The 16164-nt window shown below is 40.5% G+C and overlaps 1 protein-coding gene across 4 annotated transcripts; it reads right to left on the bottom strand.

Annotated features, from left to right (window-relative positions):
• Positions 1-8: 8 nt before the first annotated feature.
• Positions 9-11426, bottom strand: cidec (cell death inducing DFFA like effector c). 4 transcript variants are annotated; one of them, XM_031824986.1, is made up of 7 exons: positions 11319-11426; positions 8194-8271; positions 7863-8013; positions 5124-5273; positions 4068-4255; positions 707-887; positions 9-670 (listed from the first exon to the last, which is right to left on the bottom strand). In XM_031824986.1, the coding sequence occupies exons 2-7, from the start codon at positions 8244-8246 to the stop codon at positions 578-580; spliced, it is 816 nt and encodes a 271-aa protein (XP_031680846.1). In that variant the 5' UTR covers positions 8247-8271; positions 11319-11426; the 3' UTR covers positions 9-577. The 4 variants fall into 4 exon arrangements, with proteins under 4 accessions (XP_031680846.1, XP_020338788.1, XP_020338787.1 ...); XM_020483199.2 differs by having other exon boundaries at positions 9-887; XM_020483198.2 differs by lacking the exon at positions 11319-11426 and adding an exon at positions 8790-8932 and having other exon boundaries at positions 9-887; positions 8194-8300.
• Positions 11427-16164: the final 4738 nt, after the last annotated feature.

Genomic DNA, 16164 nt, shown 5'->3' with positions numbered 1-16164 from the left:
TCAAAAGGTTAATATTCTTGTAATTTATTCATGCTTATTAATATGAAAAAAAGCCAAGTGCCTTCTATCAGTTGAAGATACAGATCAGCAGCAGTCACTGCAATAGAAAAGTGCATTCGCTTGTGGAGTGTTGCAAGCCATATAGACAGACAAATGTAACAAAGTGCAAGTGATCATAGCCAAAATGTAGGACAACACAGCATTTGCTGCCCCTAAAGTCAACCGAGAGGAGTGAACTAACCAAAAGGTGTGTACCTGCCACTGTAACCATAACATCAGAGTGATGCAGCACTGTGCCGTCGTATTGGTCCTGCAGTTTGCCAGTACCCATTCCTTATAGCAAACAGTCCATTTTAGCAAACAGCCTCTTTTAGAGTGTCTCTCTGAGCAGAGCCCTGTTTGAATATCCTGACAGTCCATTATTTCTTTCCATGAAGTGATTACTAAATCAGCCATGACTGGACAGGTGCAAGCTATGCAGTATAGCATTCCCTTTCACCTGTAAAATCGATTTAGATGGGTGATTACTTCAAGGAAGGGAGAAGGGAAGGATGTATGTTCATAGTATTGAGATAGATCACACAGCCGTCTTGCCCACCACAGCCGTCTTGCCCACCACAGCAGTCTTGCCCACCACAGCAGTCTTGCCCACCACAGCAGTCTTGCCCACCACAGCAGTCTTGCCCACCACAGCAGTCTTGCCCACCACAGCAGTCTTGCCCATCAGGATGCTCTGTAGTTGTTTGATCTTTCCATCCTGTGGCAGTGGTGGCAGGCTCAGGTCTGCCCGGTCATCCTCATCCAGGAGCTGCTCGATGTAGCAGGAGGAGCCCAGGAGGACATGGCCTGTGGCCTGCATGGAGAACAGGGTCCATCTCAGAGCCTCCCTACAAGAACAGGGAAAAATATGTCAGACAAGAGTTGAGAAAGGAGGTTCTTACTGGAAACTTTTGGAGTTTTCCAGTAAACTACCAGAGGGGGAACATTATCAGAATCCATTTAGTTGCCTTTTTGAATACTTCAGATTATTACGGGTACCTGTAATTATCTCCGGCCCTCGGTGTGGCCTTATCACAAGTAAAATATATGAAATAATAAAATAAGATGATTTTAAAAATAGAATAGCAAACCTGTAAAACATTATCATAAATCTAAACCATCAAAATAGTGAATACCATTGGTGTTTAAACTGACTTGCCTAGTTAAATAAAGGTTCAATAAAATGAGGGTTTCAGCATGAAATACATATAGATTCATTTTACAATGTCTATGTATTTCTGGTTTCTTTCACAACTGCCAAACTGCTGTCAGTTGTGAAAGAAGCCAATAGTTGGAAGAGTTTCAGAGTTAATTGAAAATAATGCCATTGTTATTTTCTCTAGAACCATAGTCTATCCACTAGAAACTCATCAACAATATTAACACAGACATATAAAAAAAATATATACAGTACCAATCAAAAGTTGACATAAACCCTTGAATTAGTAGGTTTCTGTATTTTTTATATTTTCTACATTGTAGAATACTAGTGAACACATCAAAACTATGAAATAACACATATAGAATCATGTAGTAACCAAAAGTGTTACAGAAATCAAAATATATTTTATATTTTTCAAAGTAGCCACCCTTTGCCTTGATGACAGCTTTGCACACTCTTGGCATTCTCTCAACCACCTTCATGAGGTAGTCACCTGGAATGCATTTCAATTAACAGGTGTGCCTTGTTAAAATGTAATTTGTGGAATTTCTTTCCTTCTTAATGCGTTTGAGCCAATCAGTTGTATTGTGACAAGATAGGGGTGATATACAGAAGATAACCCTATTTGGTAAAAGACCAAGTCCATATTATGGCAATAACAGCTAAAATAACCAAAGAGAATTGACAGTCCATCATTATTAAGACATGAGTCAGTCAATGCAGATTTTTTTTTCTCCATTCATTATTTTGATGTCTTCACTATTATTCTACAATGTAGGAAAGGATTGAGTAGGTGTGTCCGAAATTTAGACTGGTACTGTATATGAATACATTTTTCAAATATATATTAACAAAGTTACCATAGATGGATGATCTGTTAATCACCAAAATTACAGAAGATTCCGGTAACATTGGTTAATTCCCGGCACCTTTGCAACCCTATGTCAATGCCTGTACTGTAGATAGTGATCAGACAGATATAATATGAGCATAGTCAGGGAGATAGGGAAACTCCGACAGGGCAGGGCTGGAACCTGCATCTCCCTAATCTCTCTCTCCTAGTTGAGATACAAGTTTCATTCTCTCCAGTGACTTTTCAAAGAAAAAAATAGGAATAGAAAATTTCATCTAGAAACCTGTTATTTGTTGATTCTGCACAATTTAAATCCTCGTTGTCACAACCGCTCAGCTAAAGCCGAAAATCAGCAGCTCTCAGCACTTATGACATAACCTAAATGTATCTGAACATACAAGCGCCTTCAGAAAGCATTCACACCCCTGAACTTTTTCCACATTTTGTTGTGTTACAGCCTAAATTTTCATTTTTTTTGTCACTGATCTACACACAACATCCCATAATGCCAAAGTAGATTTTTGAAATATTTTTATAAATGTTTACAAATTAATAAAAAAAAGTAAAGCTATAATGTCTTGAGTCAATAAGTATTCAAGCCGTTTGTTGTGGCAAGCCTAAATAAATTCAGGAGTAAAAATGTGCTTAACAAGTCACTTATGTTGCATGGACTCACTGTGGGCAATAATATAGTGTTCAACATGATTTTTGGATGACTACCCCATGTCTGTATCCAACACATACAGATAATTGTAAGGTCCCTCAGTCAAACAGGGACTTTCTAGTACAGATTCAACCAAAGACCAGGGATGTTTTCCAATTGTTTGCAAAGAAGGGCAAATATTGGTAGATGTTTTTTTTGTTTTTTTAAAGACTGAATATCCCTTTGAGAATGGTGAAGTTATTAATTACATGTTGGATGTGTATCATTACACCCAGTCACTACAAAGATACAGGTGCCCTTTCTAACTCAGTTGCCAGACAGGAAGGAAACCACTCAGGGATTTGACCATGAGGCCAATGGTGATTTTAAAACAGTTACAGAGTTTAATAGCTGTGACAGGAGAAAACTGAAGATGTAGTTACTCCACAATACTAAGAAGGAAGCCTGTATAGAATGAAGCCTGTACAGAATACAAATATTCCAAATCATGCATCCTGTCCAAAATATGCATCCTGTCCAAAACATGCATCCAATAAGGCACTAAAGTAAAACTGAAAAAAATGTGGCAAAGAACTGAACTTTTTGTCCTGAATACAAAGCGTTATGTTCGGGGCAAATCCAATACAACAAATCACTGAGTATCACTCATATTTTCAAACATGGTGGTGGCTGCATCATGTTATGGGTATCCTTATCATCGGCAAGGACAAGGGAGTCTTTTAGGATAAAAATAAACTTAATAAGGTTAAGCACAGGCAAAATGCTAAGGCAAAACATTCAACTTTCCAACAGATCGGCATGAAAATCTATGGCAAGACTTGAAAATGGCTGTCTAGCAATGGTCAACAGCCAACAGGACAGAGCTTGAAGAATTTTTAAAAGAATAACGGTAGAATATTGTATAATCCTGGTGTGCAAAGCGCTTAGAGACTTACCCCAAAAGATTTACAGCTGTATTCAGCTGTATTGGAATCAGTGCAATGGTATCAAATACATGGAAACCATGTGTTTGATGCCATTCCATTTGCTCTGTTCCGGCCATTATTATGAGCTGTTCTCCCCTCAGCAGCCTCCTGTCATTGACTCAGAGGGTTGAATACTTATCTAAATCAAGCTCTATATATTTTTTTTCCATCAAAAAATGTAAAATGTTAGAATTTTTCTTCTACTTTGAAATAAGAGTATTTTGTGTAGATAGTTGACAAAAAATGACAATTAAATCCAACCAAATGTGATAAATTTCAAGGGGTTCGAATACTTTCTGAAGGCACTGTATCAACTCAACCTCCTCCTAAATCTTACAAACTCACCTTTAAGCACCCACATCAACACACAGAGAGATTACTCACTTCAGCATCTTCTTGGCAGCGTAGCAGCGCACATCGTAGGACACAGAGTAGGTTCCATACAGCGTGGCCTTCACATTCAGACAGCCAATGAAATCCTGAGGGTTGTTCTTGTATAGGTCAAAGGTTATTCTAGCCACATCTTTTCTGCGCTGGTGTTTGAGCTCATTTTGAATTCGGGGATGAGTGTTCTGGGAGCCAAAAGGTGGAGAAAGAGGGAGGGATATGAGGGAGGAGAAACAAGACCCAAATCAATTTTCCCCAGTTAACACAAATTAAGTCGAGTCTCCTACAGTTTATTTATGGGAAACTCAAATTGAGTGTGAAGGAAAACTGCATATATAACCTCTGACACTTAGTGTCTGTCAAACTAAGATGGATGAACGCAATACTAGCTAGCCCGCCCCCCCCCCCCCTACACTCTCCATCCAAGAGCTCCAGTCATCTGCAAAGGAAGGTAACAAGCATTGGAATACAGATTCATTCATTCGGAACAGTGGAAGGACAACAGGAGAGGAAATTGTATTATGTTAATGAGACACGCTCAGCATGACAGGAGCCAAGTAAACACACAGGGTGATGCCATTCAGGTGGCAGAACATCATTTAATGAATATGGAAATTACCTGCTTTGGACAAACAAAAACCCATCAACTCTGACTCAAATTGTGCTTTAATTGTGGCCAAAAGTGTGAGGTAACTACACGAGGGGGTTATGATTTGCCATACATGTCAGATATGCTTTCACTCAACTCTTCCCCCAGAATAAGAATGCTTTTGCGTTTATCTGAATGGAATCATTTCTGAATATGCTTACTCTATATTCAATCCCAAAAGTTCAGGTCATTCATATACAATATGGGAGTAGATTTTCTTGTTCATCCCATCTTATCTAAAAAGGCAGGCTATACAACTGCATCTTCATCTGAGAACACGTTGGCACTGATGATGATAATACACAGAAGTGAAGCCTGTTCACCATTCTACCAGAGTGACCCTGTGTAAATGCGCCACCCAGTGGACTCTGGTAAGAAGGTCATGCATATGTCACCCTACCAACCTGTGGAAGTGTCCACTTCTGCCCCTTTTCCAGGACCATGAGGACAGCGTTGTCCTGCAGGGTCAGGAAGAACTCCTCCGTATCTACCCCCGTCCCGTCTTCATCCAGCACCAAGGCACTGACGCAGGACACGTGCAGAGAGTCCATGGCCTGAGAGGGAACAAACTACCCATTAGCCTGGATGAAGGGATTCTGTAGTCATTAGGGACTACAGAATCATTCCCACTCTCAAAAGTAGTTACTTAGCCACTCCATTCTCTTGCGTGTCATAGATTTCTACAGTGAATAATACAAATGGCGAGTTTAAAAAGATTGCATATCTCTACTGAGGAGATAAGTTCCTGAAAAGTCTCAATATCATGTATTATCATTAAGTTAAACTTTTCAAAGACATGCGTAAGACAGCAGTAAGTGTCACAGTTGGAGAACCAGAACAACAGAGACAATTGTCAGTACGTGCATGTGAGCATGCAAGCATTTGAGGAAAACCATTAGTTCTTTCTGCTTCCCTTTGAAAGCCTGTGACTCACCCATCCGTTCATTCCTTTATCCATCTGAGTCACATTGTTGACTGGATTGAATTTATGATGCCATAAATGAGTAGAGTATGGAACCAGACTCCCTCACTCATACACCACTCTTCTCTCATTCACACTCACTGAAGTTAGAGACTTATACTGTGGGGCAAAAAAGTATTTAGTCAGCCACCAATTGTGCAAGTTCTCCCACTTAAAAAGATGAGGCCTGTAATTTTCATCATAGGTACACTTCAACTATGACAGACAAAATGAGAAAAAAATCCAGAAAATCACATTGTAGTATTTTTAATGAATTTATTTGCAAATTATGGAGGAAAATAAGTATTTGGTCAATAACAAAAGTTTCTCAATACTTTGTTATATACCCTTTGTTGGCAATGACAGAGGTCAAACGTTTTCTGTAAGTCTTCACAAGGTTTTCACACACTGTTGCTTGTATTTTGGCCCATTCCTCCATGCAGATCTCCTCTAGAGCAGTGATGTTTTGGGGCTGTTGCTGGGCAACACGGACTTTCAACTCCCTCCAAAGATTTTCTATGGGGTTGAGATCTGGAGACTGGCTAGGCCACTGCAGGACCTTGAAATGATTCTTACAAAGCCACTCTTTCGTTGCCCGGGCGGTGTGTTTAGAATCATTGTCATGCTGAAAGACCCAGCCACGTTTCATCTTCAATGCCCTTGCTGATGGGAGGTTTTCACTCAAAATCTCACGATACATGGCCCCATTCATTCTTTCCTTTACACGGATCAGTCGTCCTGGTCCCTTTGCAGAAAATAGCCCCAAAGCATGATGTTTCCACCCCCATGCGTCACAGTAGGTATGGTGTTCTTTGGATGCAACTCAGCATTCTTTGTCCTCCAAAAACAACAACTTGAGTTTTTACCAAAAAGTTATATTTTGTCATATGGTCAGATGAAACCATTCTCCCAATCTTCTTCTGGATCATCCTAATGCTCTCTAGCAAACTTCAGACGGGCCTGGACATGTACTGGCTTAAGCAGCGGGACACGTCTGGCACTGCAGGATTTGAGTCCCTGGCGGCGTAGTGTGTTACTGATGGTAGGCTTTGTTACTTTGGTCCCAGCTCTCTGCAGGTCATTCACTAGGTCCTCCCGTGTGGTTCTGTGATTTTTGCTCACCGTTCTTGTGATCATTTTGACCCCACGGGGAGAGATCTTGCGTGGAGCCCCAGATCGAGGGAGATTATCAGGGGTCTTGTATGTCTTCCATTTCCTAATATTGCTCCCACAGTTGATTTCTTCAAACCAAGCTGCTTACCTATTGCAGATTCAGTCTTCCCAGCCTGGTGCAGGTCTACAATTTTGTTTCTGGTGTCCTTTGACAGCTCTTTGGTCTTGGCCATAGTGGAGTTTAGAGTGTGACTGTTTGAGGTTGTAGACAGGTGTCTTTTATACTGATAACAAGTTCAAACAGGTGCCATTAATACAGGTAACGAGTGGAGGACAGAGGAGCCTCTTAAAGAAGAAGTTACAGGTCTGTGAGAGCCAGAAATCTTGCTTGTTTGTAGGTGACCAAATACTTATTTTCCACCATAATTTGCAAATAAATTCATAAAAAATCCTACAATGTGATTTCCTGGATTTTTTTTCTTCTCATTTTGTCTGTCATAGTTGAAGTGTACCTATGATGAAAATTACAGGCCTCGATCATCTTTTTAAGTGGGAGAACTTGCACAATTGGTGGCTGACTAAATACTTTTTTGCCCCACTATATCTCCCTCACTAACTTTAAGCATCAGCTGTTAGAGCAGCTTACCGATCGCTGCGTCTGTAAATAGCCCATCCAAACATCTACCTGCCTCATCCCCATATTTGTTTTTCTGCACTTTTGCCCACCGGTATTTCTATTGCACATCCTCATCTGCACATCTATCACTCCAGTGTAAATTGCTAAATTGTAATTACTTCCCCACTATTGGCCTATTTATTGCCTTTACCTCCTTACTTCATTTGCACACACTGTATACAGATTTTTCTATTGTGTTATTGACTGTACATTTGTTTATCCCATGTGTAACTCTGTTGTTTTTGTCGCACTGCTTTCCTTTATCTTGGCCAGGTCGTAAATGAGAACTTGTTCTCAACTGGCCTACCTGGTTAAATAAAAGGTGAAATAATTTTTATTTGAACTTGTAGTCCTCCCTCAAGCACCCGCTTCATCCCTCCCTCTTCTCCTCACTTTGTTGAGTAGGTCTCGTAGCCCATCAGCCATGATTCCCTTCTTAATGCTGCGGTCAGCACTGGTGACCCGGAAGGGCTTAGGTCGAGGAGTCCCGACAAGAAGCTGCTGGGTCATGGAGGCACTGGCTGATACACTGGCTGTCACACACCTGGTGGAGATACATACACATAGTCAAATTATGTCAAATCTATTGGAAAACGATGCTAACTTTGACTCGATGACTTATGTCCTACGATGTAAAAAGAAAAACCCATTAAACATTACTGAAAGCAGTCTTATGATAACCAATAGGGCACATCCCCTTAGTGCTGCGGAATCAGGCTCTTACTTGGAGAGTGAGGCAGGGGACAGGAGACTGAGGGACTTCATGGCATAATCCATCCTTTGGATCCTCAGCTAACCGCGTCTGAGGATTCACCAATGTAGTCTTTATTGCTGCAGTTACAACATATCACCAACAGGTGAGGCTATCACCACACTGACTGAACATGGCACTGGTGGAATTATTTTTTACCAAAAAGTATTTCGTATGGTAGAAACATGACCGACATGAACACACAAGCAAGCCATGACTACAGCTCCAAACAGTAATATTGCTGGAGAGAAAAGGCAACCCTTGACAGCTCACTAACAGACAATATGTTGGGTCACATGTGTAGGCTACAGCAGATACTCGAGATGTCAGCTACCATAATGTAGTTCACCACAGCTAGCACTTCATTATACTGTAATGGTCTCGCGATTATTACCCATCTGTCCTGAATGAAAACAGTTTTATAAAATTTATGTAAAGTAATTCTACAAAAGAAATACACTTTGCTAATTAACTCCTGAAACATTCATTCCTAAAAATGTGACAGAAAACAGAGCAAAAAAAGGAAAGTTGTGCCACTAAATCTCTGGTCTGTATTGAGTTTGGGTTACCTTCTTTGGCTTGCTCTCCCGTCTCTATGAAACAAAGGTCCAATATCTAAATCACTAAATCGATGGATCCTTGATTTCTCCCTGTCGTCTCTTTTTTGCTCCCTCTCCCTCTTGCATCACTTGTTCTTTCACCTTTGTTCTAATCTGTCGACTGTATGCAGTCATTTATATTGAGCAACTCTACACCCTCCCACTATCCCGCCCCTTGCCCCTATAACTGTAATACCCTGCAATCTGATGTGTGTCACTTCTATTTTCTATTCGGTCTTTCTACTTTATGCTTGAAACTTTGACGTGAATGAGTGAATTCCCATGCACTTAAACACAGGGCTGATACAGCTGGCCTTGCCAATAAAAAGAGCAGAAGCCACTTCTTAAATCGACACCGTGTGGGTCTGTCCTCTGATATAGCCCCAAAGCATTTTATCTGATCAAACTTGATTACCACAGTCTAAGACACACAGTGAGTAAGTGAAACTGTGGTATAGGTTAACACTATAAAGTCACGCTATAAAGTTTCCAAAAATAGAAACATGACAAATCCCAGCCCTGTAAATCACTAGATGCCAAGAGTAATAGGCCAACTGATATGAGTCCATCAGTAGGCCCACAACCTTGGTGTTGTTATCTGACCAATGTATCACACACACGTCACTCATTGTCTTGCATCAGATGGCCACCTGCACGGACTCCTGGCAACAGCCTCGTCACCTTAGAATGACGACATCTGACAGAACACTGACACATCAATTGAATTATACATCATAGGGAGTGCCCTGCACTTTCAACTTCATCACACCACACACTTTGCAAAGCCCAGGTCAGATGTAGCTCTAGATGTTATTGTGTAGACTCTATGGGTCGTATTTCAACTGTGGTAAATCAAAAAGATGCAAAGTATGTAGACAGGATTCATCTGACTCAAACTGAGGTGTGAGAAAACAAAACCATCAATTCAATCACAGATCATCTTCAAACCCCTCATTATTGAGTCTGATCAGATCTGAGCTAAAAATGGGTCATCTCCACCCGAGAATAGCAGCGCACACTAGCAGTGGCGTTTTTGGGGCAGCCACTGATGTACACACTTGTCCTTTGACCTCATGTCTGGTGTGGTCCAATGAAACCTCAGGGTCACTGGGGATGGAGGGACCGCCTTGGCTTTCACGTGTTGAGGGACTGAAGAGACATTTTACAGAACACAGTGTCAAGACCTCCTGCAGTCCTTTAGTTTGGTGAGAAATTACTGGACTCTTTCACAATTTGCTCTCTCTTGCCAGTTATTTCACACACTGTCTGTGACCGTCTAGCTTTTACACACAGCAATTCCTCACAACAATACAGAGCATTCACAAGCACACTCGACCACAAGAACATTTAGAACAAACATACACACTGAAATGAAAAGACAATTCAACTGCATCTCAAGTCAAAAACACACACACCTGGCCATGTACGCTCAGCCAAATAATAAAAGTACCTAAATGGATTAGGGACAGAGAGGAGTGCAGGAGAGTGTGATAAAATGCTTAAGTTCATTGACATGACAATGTCCTGCTGTTTATGTTGTGCTGTTACAACACACACCTCATTACACAAGCCAGAGGCACATTATTAAACACAGTGGCAGGATTATCTTCACTATAAACCCTGACTCAGTTATACAGCTAGGGTAACTCGGGTCACAACCTCACAGTACCAAGTTACCACCTCAGCCGTCTTGCACTGGGTCAAAATAGGTCAAGTGCCATGGTCAGGACTAGCCCTTGATCATGACTCTCAGTTCCATTACGTTACACTTAAGTGTCATTGGACGAAGGCGTCTTCTGTACGAGGGAGTTTTGTTAAGAGCTCCAACGCTCGGTCTGAACATTAACGCACATCGCTTGCGGTACAGTTTTGGAAGCATAGGGACCTTATCTTTCATATCAGCAAGAAATCATTTTCAAAAAAGAAAACGTTCAATTATACACCTTTATAGGGTTAGTGTTCCCACAAGTCCATATCCCCATGTCTCAGTGCAGAGGGACCAACTGTCAAGAAGCCGGTTAAAATAGTGTACATACAGTAAGTGTGTTTTCTGCATTTGTGAAATTATTTCAATGTGATATGAAAGTAACAGGCTTTATATTTCTAGAACCATGATGAAACTGAGATTCAATTCATGTTTAGATGGAGTATTTGGCTGCTAGAGCCAGTCTACCTCTGAAAAGAACCTAAGGTTCTTGGACTTTAAGGAGTAATGGTAACCTTGGGCTCCTTAAGAGTACATCTTAGCCTAGGTCAGGAATCGTCAAAGCTCAACAACCTAGGCTACTGTACATTAGAATGTGTGCAATGTGTATTATGGTTGTGTGCAGATTTAATCTGCACAATAACACACATTTCATGATATACAATGTCAAACTCAGGACCATGTCCATTCTATTCAATCAGTGCACACCAAGTACCTGCTATATTAGGCCTACTATTGAGAAGTCTTCAATTAATTATTTGAATGTCAGGGACATATGTAAATCGCAAACTTACTTTTTGGTATTTCTTTGAGTCAAAAAGCATCTCCTTACGGCTGTCTGGAGAGTGTCATCCACCTGGCCATGATTGGCAGCACCTGTTTTAATCACATGATAAATTAGAGCTAAATTAGAGCTACTGTGCTGAACATAGGCTATAAACAATGACATACATTAAATGTGTTCTTAATAAGTTTGACAGGACCAGAGGGTGTATCCGTGAAAATTATTCTGGTATTTTAATGCATGGTTTATTAATTGCTTCGTCCAACGTTGTGTGAATAACGACACCATGTGGACAGATGTCAAATTACCTTCCAACACCCGTGAGGCTGCTCTCGGTCGAGGCACTGAACGGGAATATCGTCTAATGATTCCCGAGGCCGTCGACGCTATCAGGAAGGTATTCAATCTCAAGTATGTCCTGCTTAATTCACTACGGTTGTAACCGCTCTGATGCACCTCAGACCGCTTCGGGGTAGTAAACAATGGCCTACAATAAGTTGTCAACTACGGTCTCGATTACGCAGGAAAGTGACCAAATATTAGGCCCCAAGGTTCAGTGACTCATCTGTATTTTCTTTTCAAATATCCGTTTCTATTTCTAAAAATAGCTCTTAACTTGTTTTGTCAATGTTGGTAGTGTAGTAGACTACACATGACAACAGAAACCAAAAGGGGAGTGATAGTCTACATTTGGGCTAGGACAGTTGGCTCATTATAGGCATTTATTTTATTCTTCAAAAATGTATGCAGGTATCATACAGATTGTGCTTATTAATCGATTATAAAATGCTTGTCATAATGAACATCGTATTTGAAAGAAAACATTATACTATACGCTACTTCTGTATAGCCTATGGTATGGTGTGTGTGTATATATATATAGCAGACCTTTATTGAACAATTAAGGCAAATACTATATTTCCTTTCATAAGCATATGCTTTGATGAACACCATTGTGTTGTAATTGCACACCATAATCTCAGACATTTTGTAGTCTGTACATTAGCTCACCCCATCCAGTACTAATGTTTCTTTGTAATCATTTGCTCATAATCTGAGTTTAGTAATGGTGTGCGACGTATTCAAAAAAATAACTGTCAGAATTGCTGCTTAAAGAAGCAATCAGCAGTTACTACATCTATTTTGGGATTTATAAATTAATGACATGTACACAGGGGTGTAATGTGCCCCAAAAATCAGAGGGGGCACAAAGTATGTGAGGATGGTTGGGGAATGGTCCTGAGTTGGGGCTTGGCCCCCATCCATAAATTGGACAATTTTAGCATTTTTCAAACACCTGAAACAACTTTTTTTCTTGCAATTTAGAGCCATAATCATTATGCTTAAACATATTTTTAAAATATGTATATTTTTCTGCATATTTCTTGAGCTTTTTAAAGAATTGACATGTTTCTTTGCATCTCTGCTAAATTATGGGTAAAAGGTTGAAAGGAATATGAGTTTTATTATGTAGGTCTACATTTAAAAATTGCTTGCTTTTCTCAAGTCTACCAACCTTGCCAGCAGGCATGCCAGCTAAGGTAGTTAGACAAGCTAGCTCGTCCAACTTAATTGATGACTTGAAATGGCTTCTTGATACCTAGTTATGAGGCTGGGAGATTGAGAACCTATCTGGGATAGCTAAACCCATCTTCATAAAATTGCTAGTTGGCTAGTAGTATTGCAGAGCAACAACAACTATATATACATTTACAGTATTTGAATTAAAAATGTGTAAACAGTACAAATCTGAGGGGTGACATGACCCGATGGGCATGACACCTCTGTATGTACCCAATGATTCTTCAATAATATAACTTAATGCCTCATTGTCATACCCCTTCAGAACCTTAAATATAAGCTTGTTTTACTCCTATATATTTTTTAAACAAAGTAAACAAACACTATATAGCCTCAAACATGGTTAAAACTATACTTTTGATATCATGGATGATCAGTCCATACACTTTTTACCGAAGGGGGCAGGGAGTCACTTTGTTATTGTTTCTACTGCTGATTGCGGAGATTGTGGAGATTCTCCATATAGTCAATAAAAGGTTGCCAAATTCTGTAAAATGTATTCTACTATTCTAACTCTGAACATGAAGTTAAGACTTTGACAACAAAAAAAAATGACAGAATGATGTTCCGACCTCTGTGTTTTCATATGTAGCTACTGCCCTGACTGGGATCAAGTATAAATCAACTAGATGGATGATCTCTAAAACAGGGGGCTCTGTTTGTCTCTGAGGTCAATTTCCTCCCCGTACCATTGTCCTGTTGTCAAAGACCCGTTGGGAATGACGCAGGGTGATATTGCTTATTCCTTAGTGCTTTATTGGTTACTGATGCTTGAAATTAAAAAACACCTCTGACGTCAGTGCAGATTTAGCAAGCAGTACACAGAAATGAGGTTATATGATCAGATTTTATTTTGCAACCTTTCCTTACATTGTTACACATACAAACACAAAAAACACAATTCAAATGGTTCCCTACCTATTACAATGTCATGAGACCATCTCTAAATTAGTATTTATGCTCACTGTAGGGGAGACAAAAGACCAGCTTCATCTTATATTTGATCAGTGACATTTAACTGGCAAAATGTGTCATTCTTTTTACATAATGTTTTAGTACAGGCAGTCAGTGGAACTTTTTGGCATAAAATGAGGTAAGAATTATGCAATATAAAACAGATAAAGGGCAACATTTATTAATGACTTCAAGATGTCTTTTCCTCTAATAACAACACTTGTTTCATCCCCATGACCTATCCATCCCTCTACCTGCTTTTGTAAACCCACAACCCTGGTGAGGTGAGACTTTCCCCCCTAGCCTTTGCCAATGTGATCCCAGCCCTTATTTCCTTTTGCCGATGCGTGCCATCAGCTCTGCATTGGCAGCAGCCTTGGCTCTCATGTCGTGGTTCTTGGCCAGGTCTATGAGGACACTGAGGATGCTGGTGGGGACATCCAGGGACAGGGCAAAGCGAGACCCTTGCTGGGCTCTCTTGGCGACCTGGGAGGCCGGGCGTGGGGCTCTGGTCTCCCGGAGGGTTGGGTGAAACTCTAGGGGGAGCAGGGAGCCCAGAATGCCACTGCGGTTTATGATGTTGACAGCCAACAGGTCACTTTCTGTGTCTTCTTCTCCCATCCTTTGGCACAGGCTGCACAATGGCAGCAACAGAAACAGGCTCAGACACATACGCATGCCTCGCATGGTAAGCACAGTTGATCTGAAGTAGGAAAGGTGGAGAGAAAAGACGGTCAATAACTCAATCTCTTGCTTTAGAGTGAAAATTGTCCTACAATTTTGAGGCATTTGTTAATTTGTTCTAAATATACCATGGTCCTTGTAATGATGGTAAGGCACACCATGAATATTTTCTCCATGCTATGTAGTTACCACAAATAATGGTTACCCACTGGGATGTATTTACATGTTAGTGGTCCTAACAGACACATAACTGGTTGAATTAGTCAAGAAATGTAGCTTTGGAGTACATCAGACCATTCAACACCTGTTCAATTGATAATTAAAGACATTCTGGTTCCTTAGAATTATTTTTACAATCACATTTACTGTGTAAGTTGTGGTTCATCCTAGGAAAGTATAAAACACAATGTAAGCATCAGTAATAGGGACTTACCCAATGTCCTGGCTTAGAAGTAGTAAGGTCCCCAAAAGCCACCTCTTAGATGCAGGGTGGTGGCAAAGTATTGTTTTTTTTTTGTTTCCCTCTGTCCTCTTCTGGTTCTCACAATATCTCTGTCAGTTTTGCCCAGCAAGTAGAGGAGCGACCACTGTAATGCAAGCACAGATTTTCAACTGGACTTCTCTCTTGTTACCCAAGACTCTATCTTCCTCCCTCTCCATCGTCCACGTGTCACTGCACCGTCACATCCAGCTTTCCCTCTCTGTTTATCTTGTACATCTCTCCGTCCATTGCCCTCCCATCTCATCTGGTCTCGTCTCATTTCCTTTTCTGCCACAGTTTGTGATCATCCTCTTAGTCTAACAATAACGTGATGGTAATTGCATTTTTTTTGCTCTGTCTTGATTGGATATCACCCCCACCACCACTCTAAAAAATACTGTATATTTATCTTTCACAAAGCGATAATAAACACGTTTTCTCATGCTTTAGACAGAGATGCTAGATTAGTAATAATTTCGTGGGTGCTTATATTTGTGCTATTTGACACATGTACAAGTGCGTCTTATACGCATGTTAAAATACCATAATAATTTTTGTGTTCATTTTTAGGGTAAATACCTCTGGTCCTGTCAAAACTACTAAGAACACAAATGCGTTTTTTGCATATCCCAACTCCCCCTGAGACACACTTGGAGAGTTGGGTCAGCCATCAACGGTGACCTTGGAGCGATTATGGTCTTGCTCAATGGCACATCGACAGATTTCTCACCTTGTCTGTTCAGGGATTCAAACTAGTGACCTTTCAGTTACTGGTCCAACGCTCTAACCACTAGACTCCCTGCCACCCACCCACATACAGTGCCTTGCGAAAGTATTCGGCCCCCTTGAACTTTGCGACCTTTTGCCACATTTTGCACTGAAAGTAAAGGGGCTGAATAATTTTGCACGCCCAATTTTTCAGTTTTTGATTTGTTAAAAAAGTTTGAAATATCCAATAAATGTCGTTCCACTTCATGATTGTGTCCCACATGCTGTTGATTCTTCACAAAAAAATACAGTTTTATATCTTTATGTTTGAAGCCTGAAATGTGGCAAAAGGTCGCAAAGTTCAAGGGGGCCGAATACTTTCACAAGGCACTGTATGTATACACTGCACTCAATACCATCTACTGTATCTTGCCTATGCCGCTCTGTA

This window comes from Oncorhynchus kisutch, linkage group LG5 (genome assembly GCF_002021735.2).
Source record: "Oncorhynchus kisutch isolate 150728-3 linkage group LG5, Okis_V2, whole genome shotgun sequence".
NCBI classification, from domain to species: Eukaryota; Metazoa; Chordata; class Actinopteri; order Salmoniformes; family Salmonidae; genus Oncorhynchus; species Oncorhynchus kisutch.
This window is presented reverse-complemented; position numbering and strand designations above follow the sequence as displayed.

Bases quoted from the DNA above. Each gene is read 5' to 3' on its own strand.
- cidec (XM_020483199.2), bottom strand. From the start codon at position 8,246: ATGGATTATGCCATGAAGTCCCTCAGTCTCCTGTCCCCTGCCTCACTC. The intron at 8,014-8,193 runs GTAAGAGCCTGA...TATCTCCACCAG, and splicing joins TCCCCTGCCTCACTCTCCAA to GTGTGTGACAGCCAGTGTAT. The intron at 888-4,067 runs GTGAGTAATCTC...CTGTTCTTGTAG, and splicing joins GCTGCCAAGAAGATGCTGAA to GGAGGCTCTGAGATGGACCC.